At 37.9% G+C, this 19,734-nt stretch overlaps 1 protein-coding gene across 2 annotated transcripts in view; it reads right to left on the bottom strand.

Moving 5' to 3' along the window:
• The window catches only part of LOC100009330 (cGMP-inhibited 3',5'-cyclic phosphodiesterase 3A), a 333,186-nt gene that overhangs the window by 9,647 nt on the left and 303,805 nt on the right, over nucleotides 1-19,734 (bottom strand). For both annotated transcript variants that reach the window (XM_089303908.1, XM_051850837.3), the window contains 2 exons: nucleotides 18,844-18,999; nucleotides 16,669-16,927 (listed from right to left, as the gene is read on the bottom strand). In XM_089303908.1, coding sequence (XP_089160034.1) covers nucleotides 16,669-16,927; nucleotides 18,844-18,999 — 415 coding nt within the window. The remainder of the gene's footprint in view (nucleotides 1-16,668; nucleotides 16,928-18,843; nucleotides 19,000-19,734) is intronic.

Raw genomic sequence — 19,734 nt, 5'->3', positions numbered from 1 at the left:
CCTTGGACAGCCCTGTACAGATCTTATCCACGTCAAGGCTCAGCAAAGAAGCACTGAACATATAAATAAACTTTTGTGACAAAACAATTTAAACTTTTTGATATGGAAGTATTAAAGTGAATGTTCATAGATTTACATCTCTTGATTGGAGAAACAAAAATCTATTGTGACAGAAGAAATTTAGTGTTTTTTTTTCTCTCTTTTTAAAAAACTGAGTTATGCAAGTTTCATGTATTTCATATATACAGATTTAGGAACATAGTTGCACTTCCCCTCCTACCCTCCCTCCTGTCCATACTCTAACCCTTCCTCCTCCTCCCTGTCACATTCCCACTCTTAATTTTTACAAAGATTTTCTTTCAGTTTACTTAATGATTATATAGTTAATCCTACACAAAGTAAAATATTTCAATAAATAGTATGAAGAGGAAAAAATAAAAAACATTGTTCCTTTACAGAAGAGACAAGGGCTGTAACCAATCATTGAATCTCAAAATGTCCATTTCACTCTGATACATTACATTTCAGGTACTCTATTAGTTGCCCCAGATCAGGGAAAACATATGATATATATCCATCTTTTTAGGACTGTTTATTTCACTAAGTATAATAGGTTCCAGTTGCACACATCTTGTCACAAAAGACAAAATTTCATTTCTTTTTTACAGCTGAGTAGTATTCCATAATTTCTTTATCCAGTCAACAGATGATATACATCTGGGTTGATTCCATGTCTTAGCTAATGTGAATTGTGCTTCAATGACCATGGGGGTAAAGAAAAGTCTTTCATATAATGATATCTTTTGGTTTGGGTAAATTCCCAGGAGTGGGGTGGATGGATCATATGGTAGGTTTATATTCAGATTCCTGAGGTATCTCCACCATACTGTCTTCCACATGGCTGCAACAGTTTACATTCCCACCAGCAGTACACCAGGGACCTTTTCTCCCATGTCCTCGCCAATACCTGTCATTTGCTGATTTATATATGAGAGCCATTCTAATTGGAGTGAGGTGAAAACTCACCTTGGTTTTGATTTGCATTTTCCTGATGGCTAGCAATCCTGAGCATTTTTTCATGAGTCTGTTGGCCGTTTGGATTTCCTCTCTTGAAAAATGCCTGTTCAACTCCTCTGTCCATTTTTATAACTGTATTGTTTGTTTTGTTGTTGTTAAGTTTCTTGACCTCTTTATAGAATCTGGATGTTAAGCCTTTATCAGTTGCATAATTTGCAAATAATTTCTCCCATTCTGTTGGTTGCCTCTTCACTTTGCTGAGTGTTCTGTTGTAGTGCAGAAGCTTCTGAATTTGATGTAATCCCATTTGCCAATTTTGGCTTTGATTGCCTGTGTCTCTGGGGTGTTTCACAAGAACTCTTTGCCTGCCAATGTCCTGCATAGATTCCCCAATCTTCTTTAATAACTTGATGGTATTGGGTCATAGATTTAAGTTTTTAATGAATTTTGAGTAGACTTTTGTTTAAGGTGTAAAATATGGGTCTAGTTTCACACTTCAGCAAGTGGAGATCCAGTTTTCCTGGCATCATTTGTTAAAGAGACTGTCTATGACCCAAGGATTGATTTTAGTTCCTTTGCCAAATATAAGTTGGTTGTAGATACCTGGATTGATTTCTGGAGTTTCTGTTCTGTTCCATTGGTCTACAAGTCTGTTTTTTGGCCCGTACCAGTCTGTTTTGATTACCATTGCCCTGTAATATGTATTGAAATCAGGTATTGTGAAGCCTCTGGCTTTATTTTTTGTCATATGAGATTGTTTTAGTTATTTAGGGTATCTTGTATTTCCATATGAATATTAGCATTATTTTTTCTAGTCTGTACAAATGTCATTGGTATTTTTGCTGGGAGCACAGTTTATCTGTAAATTGCTTTTGGTAGTATGGACATTTTGATGATACTGACTCTTCCAATCCATGAACATGGAAGATTTTTTACATTTTTAAAGTCTTCTTCTGTTTCTTTCTTCAGTGTTTTGTAATTTTCATACTAAATATCTTTGATATTCCTGGTTAAATTTATTCCAAGGTGGGGCTGAATCTGTGGTATAGTTGCCTAAGACTCTGCATGAAGTACCAGCACCACATATGCATACTAGTTCATGTCCTGGCTTCTCCTCCTTTGATCTTTGATCCAGCTCTCTGCTATGGCCTGGGATAGCAGAAGATGGCCCACGTTCTAGCCCCCTACACCTTCATGGGAGACCCAGAAGAACCTCCTGGCTCCTGGCTTCAGACTGGCCCAACTCCAGCCAACGCTGCTATTGGGGCATGAACCAGCTGATGGAAGACCTTACTCTGTCTCTCACCCTCTCTCTGTAACTCTATCAAATAAATAAATAAAAAATTTAAAAAATATATTCCAAGGTATTTTATTCTTTTTGGAACTATTGTGATTTGGACTGATCTTAAAAAGATACTTCTCAAACTTCCATTGTCTGTGTATATGAAGGCTATTGATTTTTCCATGTTGATTTTATATCCTGCCACTTTATCAAACTCTTTTATTAGTTCCAGTAGTCTCTCAGTGGAGTCTTTTGGATCCCCTGTACGTAGAATTGTGTCATCTGCAAATAGGGATAATTTGATTTCCTCCTTTCCAATTGCTATCACCCTGACTTCTTTGTCTTGCCTAATGGCTCTGGCTAAAATTTCCAGGACTACATTAAATAGCAATGATTAGAGTGGGCATCCTTGTCTGGTTCCAGATCTTAAGGGGAATGCTTCCAGTTTTTCTCCATTGAATGGGGTGCTGGCTTCGGGTTTGTCATAAATTAACTTGACTGTGTTCTATACCCAATTTGCTTAAGGTTTTCATCACGAAAGGGTGTTGCATTTTATCAAATGCTTTCTCTGCATCTGTTGAGATTACCATGTTGATTTTGTTCTTCAGTTTGTTAATGTTTTGCAAATGACTTGCAAATGTTGAACCATCCTTGCATACTAGGGATAAATCCCTCTTGGTCTTGGTAAATGATCTTTCTGATGTGTTGTTGGATTCAATTAGCTAATATTTTGCTGTGGATTTTTGCATCTATGTTCATCAGGGATACTGGTCTATAATTCTCTTTTGCTATTTTGTCTTTATCTTTTTCTGGTTTAGGAATTAAGGTGATACAGTCTTCATAGAAGGAATCTGGGGAGATTCTCTCCCTTTTAACTGTTTTGAACAGCTTCAGAAGAATTTATTAGTTCATCTTTAAATGTCTGATAGAATTTAGCAGTAATGCCATCTGGTCTTGGGTTTTCTTTGTTTGGGAGGGTCTTTATTACTGATTCAATTTCCTTCTTGGTTATTGGTCTATTTAGGTTTTCTATCTTCATCACCCAATTTAGGTAGGTTGTACGTGTCCAGGAATCTAACCATTTCTTCTAGTTTTCCCAAAATGTTGAAATATAGCACTTTGTAGTAATTCCTGATGATTCTTTTAATTTCTGTGGTATTAATTGATATATTTCCTTTTTCATCTCTAATTTTATTGATTTGGGTCTTCTCCCTCTTTTCTTGGTTAGTTGGGCCCACGGTATACCAATTTTGTTTGTTTTTTCAAAAAACCCACTCTTTGTTTCACTGAACTTTTGTTTTTAATTTTATTTCTTCTATAAATTAATTACTTTTTTTCTCCTAATAGGTTTGGGTTTGGTTTGCTGTTGTTTTTCTAGGTACTTGACATGCATTGATAGCTCATTTATTTGGTACATTTCCAATTTCTTCATGTAGGCATCAAATGCTATAAACTTCCCTTTTAATACTGCATTTTCTGTAACCCATAAGTTTTGATATGATGCATTGTTGTCCTCATTTATTTCCAGAAATATTTTTATTTCTCTTTTGATTTCTTCTATGACCCACTGTTCATTCAGCAGCATGTTGTTCAGTCTCCATGTGTTTGCATGTGATCTACAGATTCTTTTTTTATATAAATTTTTTATTTTTTATTTTATTTTATTTTTTTGACAGGCAGAGTGGACAGTGAGAGAGAGACAGAGAGAAAGGTCTTCCTTTTGCCCCTGGTTCACCCTCCAATGGCTGCCGCACCTGGTGTGCTGCGGTCGGCACACCACGATGATCTGATGGCAGGAGCCAGGTACTTACCCTGGTCTCCCATGGGGTGCAGGGCCCAAGCACTTGGGCCTTCCTCCACTGCACTCCCTGGCCACAGCAGAGAGCTGGCCTGGAAGAGGAGCAACCAGGACAAAATCCAGCGCCCCAACTGGGACTAGAACCTGGTGTGCTGGTGCCGCAAGGCGGAGGATTAGCCTATTGAGCCACAGCGCTGGCATTAGAGATTCTTGAGTTGTTGATTTCCAGCTTCATTCTTCTGTGGTCAGAGAAGATGCACAGTATGATTTTGATATTTTTGAATTTGCTGAGGCTTGCTTTAGGGCCTAGCATGTGGCTTATCCTAGAGAAAGTTCCATGCACTGATGAGAAAATTGTGTTTTCTGAAACTGTGGGTTGAAAAGTTTTGTAGATCTCCACTAGGTCTATTTGGTCCATAGTGTCGATTAACTCTGTTGTTTCTTTGTTGATTTTCTGTCTAGTTTATCTGTCCATTGATGAAATTGGGGTTCTGAACTCCCCTGTTACTATTAAATTGGAGTCCATTTCTCCCTTTATATCCATTAATATGTTTTTTAAATAGCCAGGTGCCCAGTAATTAGGCACATACATTTTATAATAGTTACATCTTCCTGTTGAATTGGTCCCTTAATCATTACATAGTGCCCTTCTTCATATCTTTCAAGAGAGAAGACTATTTGAATGAATGTCATAATTCACTTTTAGGACTTCTAATTCCTAGACTATTTATTGAGACCTGATTGGAACTAAGCACCGTGTTAGGTTAGAGTGACTCACTAGATATAGACAGACATATAGATAGAGATATAACACTTGACAGAATGGAGTTCTGACTATTGGAAAGGCAGAGTAAACTAGCAGGTACAACTACCCTGAGACTGACAAAGTCTTTAAAAGGCGGAAGAAAGAGAGGAAAATCACCTTTTAGGGAGTGTACTGTATGATGATGCTGGCTTGGGTTAGGACAGGGTAATGGAATTGGAGATAAGCTGGTAAATAGAAGGTAGAACTAACAGGACTTAACAAAGGATTAGTGGTATAGAATAATCTCAGGGAAGAGTCAGGGAAAAAAATAGCAGAAGAAACTCCATACAAGTTAGAGGGACACCAGATCTACATGGAGGGTGTGCACATTCACAACTCAGGATTTGAGCAGCTGAGACCCCCAGCACCAGCTTTGGAGACTCAGATGAGACCAGACTGCAGCAGTCCAAAGATAAAGCTGTGGAAAGACTCTGGCATAAGTCCAGCTTGGAGCCCTGTGGGGAACACTGTACTTAACCAACCTAGAGAATAAAAGCTGGGGTACATTTCTCTGTCTCCAACCACTTGGCACTTGCATCCTGTATCTAGCTGAGAGAGCCGGTGCCATTTTAGACATACACAGCAGCTACACCAGCGCATGTCCATGCACCCAGCAACTAGCTGAGAGGAGATACCTGAGTCTGGATGGGAGAACTGACAAAGGACTGGGGGCTTGTGACCATGGGAGCCTTGTGTGCAGGGACTGTGAAAACACTATGCTGCATGGGAGGGCACAGGGTGTGGCTGGGATTTTGGGCATTCACTGTGGGGGGCTCCACACACGGGGCTTCCTGACTCCCAGATGAGAGTCATAGCTGTGGGATGCTTTGAGTTGTTCTTGTAGCAGCATGGATGAATATTGCATGCACGGGGGCTAGCACCCACACATTGATCTCCTTTGAGAAGAGGAGTTGAGCATGAGACTACAACAGAGCAAAACATACTTCCCCTTTGATAAAAAAAAAGAGATTTACAATGTTACCTGTACATTCCCCTCACCTTAGAGCACTGAATAGAAACCCTGAGCACAGCCAGCACACGCCTCTGGGTATTCATCAAAATAGTGGACACTCCACCAAGTCAAAGGGGCATAGCCCAAAGATAAAAGCAATCACAGGAAAAAACAAACTCAAAAAGTATCTCCACAAATGCCTAAAAAATAAATGCAGCAATTCAAGAAACAAGAAAACAGAAGACAACAAGAATTCCCCCAAAAGAACACCATAATGTTCCACTTCAATAGTGGAATGCGAAGATGAAGAAACTGAAGAAATGCCAGAAATTGAATTTAAAAATTAAATCATAAAATCAATCATAGGATTACTTAAAAGTAATTAGATGCAAATTCACGAACTAAAAAAATCTGACCATGACATGAATGAAAAATTTTCTCATGAAATTGAGATTTTAAAAAGAAATCAAAACAAAATATTAGAAATGAAGAACTCAATAGATGAAATAAAAAATGCTGTGGAAAGCCTTAACAACAGACTCAGTAAGGCAGAAGAAAGAATATATAAGTTAGAAGACAAATCTCTGGAAATTTTACAGTCAGACAAAAAAAAAAGAAATATGAAAACTACAAAACAGTGTTGGAGATGTGTGGGATAATATCAAATGACCCAACATATGGGGCTTAGGAATTCTTGAAGGTGTGGAAAGAGAGGATGGATTATAAAGCCCTTTTTGTGAAATAATTAAGAAAGCCTTCCCAATCTGGAGAAACAAAGAGACACTCAAGTACAGAAAGCACATAGAGCTCCTAACAGACATGACCAGAAAAAATCTTCACCACAGCACATTGTGGTCAAACTCTCCACAGTAAAACAGAAAAGATTCTAAAATGTGCAGGAGAGAAATCTGCCAATTACTTTCAGAGGATCTTCAATTAGCTGACTTCTCAGCAGAAACTCTACAGGCTAGGAGAGGAATGTGAGACATAGTCGAAGTCTTAAGAGAAAAAAACTGTCAACCCAGAATACTGTACCCTGCAAAGCTCTCATTTAGGAATGAAGGTGAAATGAAGATCTTTCATAACCAACAGAAATTGAAAGAATTTGTCAACCACTTGTCCAATCTTATAAAAGATGCTTAAGGATGTGCTACACACATAGACAAAGAAACATGGTCATCATTATGAATAAATTGAAGGCAGAAAATATCCCACTAAAAGAACAAAGGAAATTCAATGTAAACAATAGAAATATTTATGGAAAAATAGCAGGGCCAAGTTATCACTTATCAATACTCACCTTGAATGTAATGGGCCTCAACTCTCCAGTTAAAAGATACAGACTAGCTGAATGGATAAAAAAACAAGACCCATCTATTTTCTGCCAAAAAGAAAAACACATCTCAATAACAAAGATACACACAGACTGAAAGTGAATGGATAGAAAAAGATATTCCACGCTAACGGAAACCAAAACAGAGCTGGTGTAGCCATCCTAGTATCAAACAAAATAGACATCAACACAAAAACTGTTAGATAAGATGAAGAAGGGCACTATTTAATGATTAAGGGATCAATTCAACAGGAAGATGTGACTATAACAAACATATATGCATCCAGAGGACACATGTCTATTTAAAAGAAATGTTAATGGATCAAAAGGGAGACAGGGTCTGCAATACAATAGTAATAGGGGACTTCAATACCCCACTTTCAGCAATGGACAGATCCACCAGACAGAAAAACAGAAAGGAAACAACAGAGTTAATACACACTATAGAGCGAATGGACCTAATGGATATCTACAGAACTTTTCATCCCACAGTTGCAGTTGTGGAGCTTTCTCTAGGTAGACCACATGGTAAGCCATAAAGCAAGCCTCAGCAAAATAAAAAGAATCAAAATCATACCGTGCATCTTCTCTGACCACAATAAAATTAAGCTGGAAATCAATAAATCAAGAATCTTTAGATCTCATGCAAACACATGGAGACTGAACAACATGCTGCTGAATGAACAGTAGGTCATAGAAGAAATCAAAAGAAAAATTAAAAATTTCTAGAAATGAATGAAGACAACAATACGTCATATCAAAACTCATGGGATACAGCAAAAGCATTATTAGGAGGAAAGTGTAGCAACTGGTGCCTAAATCAAGAAATTGGAAATGTACCAAATAAATGAGCTATCAATGCATCTCAAGAACCTAGAAAAACACCAGCAAACCAAACCCAAAACTATTAGGAGAAAAGAAATAATTAATAAATAAAATTAGAGAAGAAATAAAATTGAAACCAAAAAAATACAAAAGATCAGTGAAACTAAGAGCTGGTTTTTTTGAAAAAATAAACAAAACTGATGCACCAAAAAATGGAAGAAAATCAGGGAGAAGACCCACATCAATAAAATTAGAGATGAAAAAGGAAATTTAACAAGAGACACCACAGAAGTAAAAAGAATCATCAGGAATTACTATAAAGTGCTGTATGCCAACAAACTGGGAAACCCAGAAGAAAAGGATAGATTCCTGGACACAAGCAATCTTCCTAAATTGAGCCATGAAGAAGATAGAGAAAACCTAAACAGACCCACAACCAAGATGGAAGTTGAATCAGTAATAAAGATCCTCCCCCCCAAAAAAGCTCAGGACCAGATGGCATTACTGCTAAATTCTACCAGACATTTAAAGAACTAACTTCAATTCTTCTCAGGCTGTTCAAAACAATTAACAAGGAGGGAATCCCTCTAAACTCCTTCAATGAAGCCTGCATCATCTTAATTTCTAAACCAGAAAAAGATAAAATACAGAAAGAGAACTATAGACCAATTTCTCTGATGAACACAAACACAAAAATCCTTAACAAAATACTAGCCAATCTATCCAACAACACATTAGAAAGGACCAAGTGGGATTTATCCCTCCTATGAAGGGATGGTTCAACATTCCCAAGTCAATCAATGTGATACAAAACATTAACAAATTAAACAACAAAAACCATATGATTAGTTCTATAGATGCAGAGTAAGCATCTGATAAAATACAACACCCTTTCATGATGAAAACTTTATGCAAATTGGGTATAGAAGAAACATTCCTCAACACAATCAAGGCAATTTTTGACAAACACACGTCCAGCATCCTACTGGATGTGGAAAAATTGGAAGCATTCCTACTGAGATATGGAATGAGACAAGGATGCCCACTCTCATTATTGCTATTCCATGTATGCCAGAAAGTTTTAGCCAGGGCAATTAGGCAAGAAAAAGAAATCAAAGGATTACAAATTGGAAAGGAGGAAATCAAACAATCCCTATTTGCAGATGACATGATTATATATATGGGATCCAAGATACTCCATTAAGAGACTATTGGAACTCATAGAAGAATTTTGTAAAATAGAAGGATATAAAATCAACACACAAAAATCAATAGTCTTTTTATACACAGACAATGCCATGGCTTAGGAAGAATTTCTAAGATATTCTAAGAACTTATAAGTCCATTCAAAACAGGTACAAAAAAATCAAATACCTTGGAATACATTTCACCAAGGATGTCAAAGATCTCTACAATTAGAATTATAAAACATTAAACAAAGAAATGGAAGAAGATATCAAAAATTGTTCATGGTCATGTTTTGCAAGAATCATTATCATGAAAATGTTTATACTACCAAAAGCAATTTACAGATTCAGTGTGATACCAATCAAAATACCAAGAACATTCTCCTCAGTTATAAAAAAATGATGCTGAAATTCATATGGAAACAAAGGAAACCCCGAATAGCTAAAGCAATCTTAGACAATAAAAACAAAGCCAGAGGCATCACAATACCTGATTTCAAGACATACCACAGGACAGTGGTAATCAAAACAGGCTGGTACTGGCACAAAAAAAGACTTGCAGACCAATGGAACAGAACAGAAACTCCAGAAATCAATCCAGGTGTCTACAACCAACTTATGTTTGACAAAGGAGTTAAAATCAATTCCTGAGGCAAGGACAGTCTCTTCAACTAATGATGCAGGGAAAACTGTATCTCCACATGCAAAAGCATAAAGCAAGACCCCTACCTCACAATTTACACAAAAATATACTCAGAATGAATTAAAAACTTAAATCTATGACCCAATACCATCAAGTTAGTAAAGAAGATTGGGGAATCTATGCAAGACATTGGCAGGCAAAGAGTTCTGTAAAACACCCCAGAAGCACAGGCAATCAAAGCCAAAATTGGCAAATGGGATTACATCAAATTCAGAAGCTTCTGCACTACAACAGAACACTCAGCAAAGTGAAGAGGCAACCAACAGAATGGGAGAAATTATTTGCAAATTATGCAACTGATAAAGGCTTAACATCCAGATTCTATAAAGAGGTCAAGAAACTTAACAACAATACAATTAAAAAATGGACAGAGGACTTGAACAGGCATTTTTCAAGAGAGGAAATCCAAACGGCCAACAGACTCATGAAAAAATGCTCAGGAAAATGCAAATCAAAACCAAGGTGAGTTTTCACCTCACTCCAATTAGAATGGCTCTCATATATAAATCAACAAATGACAGGTGTTGGTGAGGACATGGGAGAAAAGGTCCCTGGTGTACTGCTGGTGGGAATGTAAACTGTTGCAGCCATGTGGAAGACAGTATGGTGGAGATACCTCAGGAATCTGAATATAAACCTACCATATGATCCAGCCATCCCATTCTTGGAATTTACCTAAGGGAAATGAAATCAGCATATGAAAGTTACCTGTACCCCCATGTTTATTGCAGCTCCATTCAGAATAGCTAAGGTATAGACTCAACCAAAATGTCTGTAAACTGAAGTCTAGATAAAGAAATTATGGGATATGCGCACCATAGAATACTACACAGTGGGAAAAAAATAAAATCTTTTTGTTCACAACAAAATGAATGAAACTGGAAAACATCATACTTAGTGAAATAATCTAGTCCTAAAAGGAGAAATATCATATGTTTTCTGTTACCTGTGGTATCTAATAGAGCACTCAAAAGGTAATCTACAGAAGTGAAATTGACACTTTGAGATGCAATGACTTTGAAAAAGCCCTTGTCTTGACTGTTGAGGAACAGGTATTTTTTTTTTTTTGTACTAGTTATTGAACTGTTTACTTAGTATAGGGATAATCATATGTGTATAAAGTTAATTGAAGATAGATCTTAGTATAAATAAGAATGGGAATAGAAGAGGGAGGAGGAAGTGGGGTGAGAGAGCAGCTACAGTGTGAAGAATCACTATGTTCCCAAAGTTGTACTTATGAAATCCAAGATGTTTACATTCCTTAAATAAAAGGTTTCTGGGAAAAATTACCTTGAATTATGACTGAACCACACAGATAACAGAAATTGTAAAATGAATGAATGCCAGAGGAAAATGATCACAGGCAGGTTCATAACCAAGAATTGAAAATATACATGTTTACTTTGTCCATCATTATTCATGAGATGGACACATCAATCAAACATACTGCCCAAATGACATGCACTTTTCTGGATGCTGTGGAAACAAAGATCAATTAGGTTAGAGCTTGCTTTAAAGGAGCTTATACTCTACAAGAGAGAAAGACAACCATGAAGACAAAAACTGAAATACATGTGCTGTGTTTTATGACAAACATACAACTGTGACCAAATGGTGTCACCTCGCCTCTCAGTCTGACTAATCTGAATCAGGTTTCTCCCAGATTACAGATCCCTGACCTCAATCTTTACACTTACATTTACTTTAAAACAAAAACAAAAACAAAAAATTTATGTTTATATACCCTTCACTGCCATCTTGAAAAATAGATCAATCTCCCATTCTCTAGCCAGTTTTACAATCCAAGAATATCTCTATCAGGGGTTAGGGAGCTGTCCCGTTGGAATGCAGTCAACAATAAAGTCTCAGGGCAGCTGTTTGACCGTGCTGTCAAGAAGCCATTTGGGATGTCCAGATCCCATGCTGGAGTACCTGTTTTCAAGATTTGGCTCTGCTCCTAATTCCTGCTTCATGCTAATGTGCCCCCTAGGAAGCAGCAGGTGATAACTTAAGTCTTGGGGTTCCTGACAGCCACATGGGAGATCTGAACTGATTTCCCAGCTGCCAGTTTTGGCCTAGCCTAGCCCTGGCTTTTTTGGGAATTTGGGGGAGTGAACCCGCAAATGCTACCTTACTCTCTCTGTCTCTCAAATAATTAAAGATGTAAAGTAAATCATACGGAATTTCTGACTATAAATACAATATTGTATGCCAAATCTCTAGAACTCATCCCTTAAAACTTTAGTTAAGAGGGTAGCTGTCATATGTGTTCTTATCACAATAAAATTTTAAAAATTAGAGAAAGCAAAGGGATTTGAGGTGGGAGGTGGGAGGGAGAGAGAGAGAGGAAAGGAAGGAAAAGTTGGAAGGATGAAGACAGATGGAGGGGAGGAGAGGAGGGGAGAGAAGGGAGGGAAAGAGTCTTGGAAAGAAAGGGATAGAGGGGCAGGGAAGGAGGGAGGAGATCCCTCATCTCCTAGTCTCTGTGGGAGAGCAGACGCCTAACTTCAATATGCACAAATTAATACACACAGATGGCCCAACCACAGGAGCCTGCTCCCGCCCAGTCTCCTCTAGGATTTTTTCACTAGCTCATCCCAGTACTTAAAAACTCTCCCATCTTTTGTTTCAACAGAGCTGAGTTCCATTTGCACCAAGTGTCTGGTGCAATTTCCCTGTGATGCATCAAATCATGGCAACACACAAATGTCAACCTGTGTGAGAATAGGTAGGACTATTCAAAGGACAAGGTACTAAGCTGGATGTGAACTTGAGAATTCTGTACACTGGATAGAAAAGAGGCTAGCTGCATTCCAGGCAGAGTGAGTGACAGGGACACAGGTCCTGGCCCATATACCAATTTTTTCATTTGCAAGCTTCCAAACAAGATATACTAAAATTTAATAAATTTGGATCTATCGAAGTCTACAATATAGTTAAGATTTTTAAGGCAAATTATTCTTCCATCAAGGCCAAATACTGTATATTTCTGCTTCTTTTTGTTGTAAGTAAGCACAAATTGTGCTGTTGAGAGATTTTTAAATGTTAACACACTTTTTGCCTAATCCTTTCAATCAGGGTGTGACAGATGACTGCTGGCTGAAGGACAGATGTGAATCGCAGTGATGAGAAACACACTATTGCTCAAGGTGATTATTCCTTCCTAAGGTCATCCACATTCATGGCAGTACATTCCTAGGAAAGAGGCTAACAAAACCTCCATTTTTCTTTTTTCCTTTCAGGGCGGCCCCCATGAGAGCAGCTGGGCTCTTATTAATGCCTCTAAATGTTAGCAACAAACCTCTCTGGAATTATACTGAATAAGGTGACGTAGAAGAAAGTTTGTACCAAATAAATTTGCGTAGATTAGAGCCTGCAGGTGGCCTAAAGCATGCCTCTATTGGGAGCCAAACTGTTCAGCACTGGAACCTTTTGAAATGAGAACAAAGAGCCTTTCATTGCCCAAATTCTAAATGCAGCTTAGTACTTCATTAGAAACCTCTTAGTTCGCTGTAGGAATCTTTCAGAATTAATTATGAGGTGGGGTAAAAGCCTTCTTCTCCCAGGATACCATATTGAACCATTTTATTCTGTGTTTCCTGGGAGACCTCCAAGTTGTACAAATTGCAGAAGTCACCAGTCATATTGAATGTAATTTTTTCCTGAACCATAAGCATTGGGTTAAACCAAGTTATCCATCTCTGCTGATACAAACTCTCAACTTAAACTCACTAACAGAAACAAAGGAGTTAAAATTTAAGAAACCTGGGTTTTCTCTCTGGTTCCTTAACCTTGGGATGTTAAATGCCTGAGCTTTACTTTAGTCTTTTATAAAGGAAGGCAGCAAAAACAGATGAGCTTCAATTCCCCTTCCATGTCTAAAATTCCACCACTCTATTTGGGCACCATTTAGTAACTGCCAAGCACTTATCAAAGATAATATTTCCAAAGCTATGGTATCAAATCATTGTGGTTGAGATGTTTTAAATTTTAACTTTTGGAATTCTAACTCTTGCTTTAGTGAACTTGATAAAAAATAGGAAGGTCAGGAGATTCAGAATCCAGAAGTCAGCACAGCACCCCAACACAATGGCACAGAAAGGAATAGAATATTCAGGTGCAGCATTTGCTGCTGCAGCCCAGGATGAAAACCTGAGCCTGTTACATCTCCTGGCCTTGGCCTTTGAATTTCTGATGTCCGGATTGTATGTCTGTGTTTTCAAAGTACATGAATTCAAATAGCCATCAATCGGGCCAAGGGAAGCAAAACTTTTACAGAGGTTGGACCAACAACCCCCTCTAATATCATGCAGTGAGGGAACTGTACTATCCTCAGCCAACTACTTTGTTGTCTGAAATGGAGACAAAGTAAAAAGGGACAGTGAACATATGCTCATTACATGAACAAATGAATAAACAACCCATGAATCTCAAGTTTTGGCTTCCAGCTCTGATTGCCAAGATCAGTGCAAAACTCTTAATGGAAGTCTTTTCTAAGAATCAGAGAAATGAAGTATTACTTATACAATAGAATATTGAAGGAAAACAGCTTCTGATTTCCCCCTTTCTGTACAAAAATTAACAGCACAGAAACAAAAATGTGGTCTAAAGCCACATTTGTAAAACTTTATAAATCTCTAGTTGATAATGAACTCTTGGTCAGACTCTGTTTTTGAGTGCTTTGCGGATGAGGGCAAAACACATGAACACAAGGCTAGAGAATCTCCTTACTAAATCATCGAAGTGGACCAAGTTGTGCATTAGTTTGATGATGATAAAAGCAGTAAGAAAATGATAAGAATGGGGGCCGGCACTGTGGCGTAATGGGTAAGGCTGTTGCCTGCAGTGCTGGCATCCCACAGGGCACCAGTTCGAGTCCCAGCTGCTCCACTTCCTATCCAGCTCTCTGATATGACCTGGGAAAGCAGTAGAAGATGGCCCAAGTCCTTGGGCCCCTGCACCTATGTGGGAGACCCAGAGGAAGCTCCTGGCTCCTGGATTCGGATCAACAAAGCTCCAGCCATTGCAGCCAATTGGGGAGTGAACAAGCAGATGGAAGACCTCTCTCACTCTCTCTCTCTCTCTCTCTCTCTCTCTCTCTCTCTGACTCTCCTCTGTGTAGCTCTGACTTTCAAATAAGTAAAATAACTCTTAAAAAAAACTGTAAGAATGTCTTTCATTGTCACGGTTTTTGTTAAAGGCATTGAAAAATATTCAGGTTATATTTTCTCAAGAAATCACATGCTCTGTTCTCCTGAACCAAGGAATAGAATTTGTACAAATGTCACAGCAAACAATATGGATTTTTAATAATAATGTTGTTAGTCCTTAATCTTTTTCATGACAAAAAATTGAGAAATGTAAAGATATAAAGAGGGTATGTTTTTATAACTCATTATGTACAATGAATTTGATTAGCCATATGATGTAATCCAACCAGATGTGGTTACAAGAAATGATTGCTTCTCATTGTCATTATTGCCACCACCCTGGCCCAAAGTCAGCCATCTTTCATTTGGATAATATCAACAGCCTCCTAACTGAACCCCTACTTCTACTCTTGTTCATACTGCAACCCCATGGATACTGCCAATACTGCAACTGATGCAATCCAAGTTGAATCCACTAATGTTTGAGGAACGTCTGGCCCATGAAATCATTTGGTCTGGCCTTGCCAAGGCAACCACAGGCAGGACTCCAAATTCAATAAATCTATTGCAGGGTAATTTTTAAGTTCATAATTTTGTATGGTGTGCTAATGATGTTATAAATACCAATATGTCATGTGGCAGAAAAAAGGTTCCCCACCTCCGCTGCCACTGAGGATTTCCCATCTTAGAGCAAAAATCCTTACTGTAACCTACTGTGCCCCATCTTCAAAGCCTACCTAACTTGTCTCCCCATAGTCTCTCTCTGCTCCCCCATGACTTTTCTCTTGCTTCAGCCACTTCAGTTCTCTGATACTTCCTGAACACCCTAGCCAATGCCCACTCAGGACCTTTGCACATGCTGTTTCCGCTTCTTGGAATCCTTCTTCCGCACATATCCCCTGGGATCACTCATTACTTATTCTGAATTTTTCTTTGTTTTTTTTTTTTTTTTTTTTTTTTTTTTAATCTCCCTTATTTAATTTTCCCTGTCCCTGGCTATTTTATATAAAATTCTAGTTTTTCTCTGCAATATTTTCTATCTCCCTCATTTTTTTTTTTATCTCTAGCATTTAGTAGTATTTTGTTGATTTGTTTTTCTTAGTATCTGGCAACTCTAAGACTAAATTTATAAGGGTAAGGGTTTATTAATGTTTTATCTGTTTTGTTCAGAGGTCTATCTTCAGAATCTGAAAAAATGTCTGGTACAGAAAAGCAGCTTAATAGACAGGCACTAAATGAACAGATGAGTACTATCCTCTTACCACCTTACTTGGCTTTTTCATAACCAGACTAATAATGGCCTGTAATTGCTCTACACAGTAACTGAAATTCCTTTCATTTCTAAATCATCTAAGATACTCTGAAGAAAAGTCTTGGACTCTCGATTTCTTTTTTTACTGATAGCAAACACATCTTTGTATGATGCTTGGTGTTATTATAGGTTTCACAACCTGCAATTTCTATTATGATTTTGGGAAAGGGAGCTGTGTAACACCAACCCCAGCAGAATGCAGTTGGGCTCAAAATAGGTAATTCATGAGTAATGTAAAACACACCTGAACTGAAGCAAGAAAGCAATTCAGGAAGGAGACATGAGAAGAGGTTGAGTAACTTACGTGGAGATTCACTGTTTTCACAGGCTTCACCTTCATTGGATGCCTCTGCTTCCTCCTCTTCCTCTTCGGGGTCATCGGTATCTCCTGACTCATCACTGTCTTCCACCCATTTTCCGGGCATCAGTCCTGCTGAGTCATAGGAGTTGCACAGGGGCCCCACAATGTGTGAGATGAAGGATTCCTGCAGATTGGCCAACTGGGGGGCAGAACGGTCCATGAAGGGGCTAATGGGCAACCCGAGGCTGGCCTCTTCATCACCCTAGGGATAGGAATTTAGCATGAACGGTTAGCTTGGAAAGGTAAAACACAAGGGGAGTTTGAAATACAAGGAAAGCCAACACTGTCCACCTGGCATCTAAAATGTGTAGAAATCTAAGAACCCAAGCATTCACGTGGAAACGGCTTCTTTACTGCACCGCTAAGAGTTTCAATCAAGAATATTATAATTCTTAAAGCTCTGTTGCAATGTACTACTTTTGTGATCTTGAGAGTTTTGGCTTCTTGCCAAGGAGAAATACAAGAGGTTTGACGTTTCACTAGATACTTCTTATCATATCAGCTAGTGTTCCTTAATCGGCTAATATAAATGCACCTTAACATGCAATGCTAGGTATAATAATCTAACAAATATATAATTTGTTATGCTTTATTTTGTGCATGGGTTCTAGAAAACTTCAAGCACTTATTGACCAGCTCGAGTTGCCATTCTATTTCACCATGTCTTCTGTAATTATGTGGTTTCTGAAAGTCATGTTTACACATATATATTTAATATGCATATTGTTACAATATATGTACTTATTTTGAAGACTTCAAATCCTTCTGGGAAAAAATGACAGATCATAAACCAGAAATTACTCAGCAAAATTAACAAGGGAAATATTCCAAAATATCAACAATATTTATGCCTATGAAATTGTTATTAATGTTGTTATAAATAGATTTTCCTTTTAATTTATTTTTTAAGCATTTAAATATTTCAGGATTGACACTGAACGAATCCTATTCTTGGTATAGGCAATACATTTTTTTTTAATTAACCAGGGTCAGCGTTGTGGCATAATGGGTTAAGCTGCTGCCTGCAACACCAGCATCTCACATGGATACCAGTCCATGTCCTGGCTGCTCCATTTCCAATCCAGCAGGGAGCTCTGAAGCTTCAGACTCCCAATGATTTACAAACATTATATCCTTGCTTTCCTTAATTTCTGTAATGGAAAATGCTTTAGAGGAAGATTTTATACCAGCTTCCAGTTACACTAGGAGTCAAGATCAGCAAGGATTTTCTTTTGTCCAACTGGTTGTTGAGAAGTTTCACAAAACCATTTTTCTAGCTGTGGTCCTTCAAACATATCTTCTGCACCTACGTCACACATTTTAATAAGGCATTTTCAAGACTGTTGGTCACTTCAATTTATCTGGGGCTGGTACATGAGCCTAAGTATTATTCAGATTTTATATCTCTAATCCAATTTTTTTTTCTTGCTAAACATGAAGATGCTGATTTTGTATGAATGTGTTACTTTGGATGTGAGAAGAAGAAAATGCCAATTATGTGTTTTCCTGTTTCTGCACCAATTCTGGAAAAATATAAGATTCTTCATTTTTTAACATGGTTTTGGGGATCAATTGTATGTCCATTCAGGGCAGATTAATTTAGGCAATCAATTTAATTTAACAGAAGAAATATTCCATGTCATACAGAATACTATATATCATTTTTACCAGATATTTTACAAATGCCTCACCTCATCCTGTATGTAATCAATAATAATGTATTACTTTAGAGTTTAGAAAGACACAGCAATCAATATAGATTATATTTAAGCCCTTCAAAAAAAAAAGAAGGCCCTGGGAAAAGCAGCAGAAGATGGCCCAAGTGCTTGGGTCCTTGCCACTAATGTGGGCGACCCAGATGAAGCTCCTGGCCCCTGGCTTCAGCCTGGCTCAGCTCTGGCCACTGTAGCCACTTGCAGATCAAAGATCTCTCTATGCATCTTCCCGCTTTCTCTGTAACCCTGACTTTCCAATAAATAAATAAATCTTTTTTGTAAAAAAAAAAAAAGCAAGCAAAAATATAAAACAAAGTGATCATACTTTTACAGGGTTTGGGGGCTTTGATGAATTTACAAGCAAATTGAAAGTACAGATTATGAGATTTAAACAGTTAATTACCTGTTCATAAAACTCATTAACAATACCCTCTGTCCACTGAAGATGGAGCTCTTTACATTTAGCTGGTCCATTAATGTCCGCCAACTTAATGCACATTTGACAGACCAGTAGACGATCATTTTCATTGGTCCAGTCTATTCCGACTTCATCATTTACCTGTATGAAGGGTAAAGTTTAAACTGTGTTTTGCGGGGTCTGGCACTGTGGGGTAGTTGCTAAAGCCTCTGCCTGTGGCACTGGCATCCCACATAGGCACTGAGTCCTGGCTGCTTCACTTCCAACCCAGCTCCCTGCTAATGCATCTGGGAAAGTAGCAGAAAAGAGCCTGTGCTTGGGCCCCTGCACCCACGTGGGAGACCTGGAAGAAGCTCCTGGCTCCTGGCTTCAGATCCGCCCAGCTCCGGCCTTTGCGGCCATTTGGGGAGTAAAACGGCACATGGAATACCTCTCTCTCTGTCTCTGTCTCTGTCTCTCTCTGTAACTCTGCCATTCAAATACATAAGTCTTTAAATAAATAAATGTGTTTTGCCTCAGTTGAAGTACAATGAAAAAATATTGTCTTGCTACTATGTGGAGATCAGAACATCAAACAATCAGGAACTTCTCAGCTTTGTAAAATACGATTGATGGCTTACAGAAATTAATAGTAAAATAGTTCAGTAAAAAGTGAAATAATTAATATTTAATAATTCTTAATTGTGGTATTGATAGTACTATTTATCAATTACTACATAGTATAGCTCCAAAGGATAAGAAATTTTCTTGATTTAACATTCACATTTGGCATATGGAATTTTGCTTCAAGTTTGTGACCTGACTACTGACAGATAGTTTGCATCTGTATACCAGACAAATGAGAAAAATCAAGTCAAACCCAACAAAAAAAACCCT

The sequence above is a fragment of the Oryctolagus cuniculus genome, chromosome 9, assembly GCF_051225735.1.
Source record: "Oryctolagus cuniculus isolate XC-2025 breed Fujian yellow rabbit chromosome 9, ASM5122573v1, whole genome shotgun sequence".
In the NCBI taxonomy this organism is placed as follows: Eukaryota; Metazoa; Chordata; class Mammalia; order Lagomorpha; family Leporidae; genus Oryctolagus; species Oryctolagus cuniculus.
This window is presented reverse-complemented; position numbering and strand designations above follow the sequence as displayed.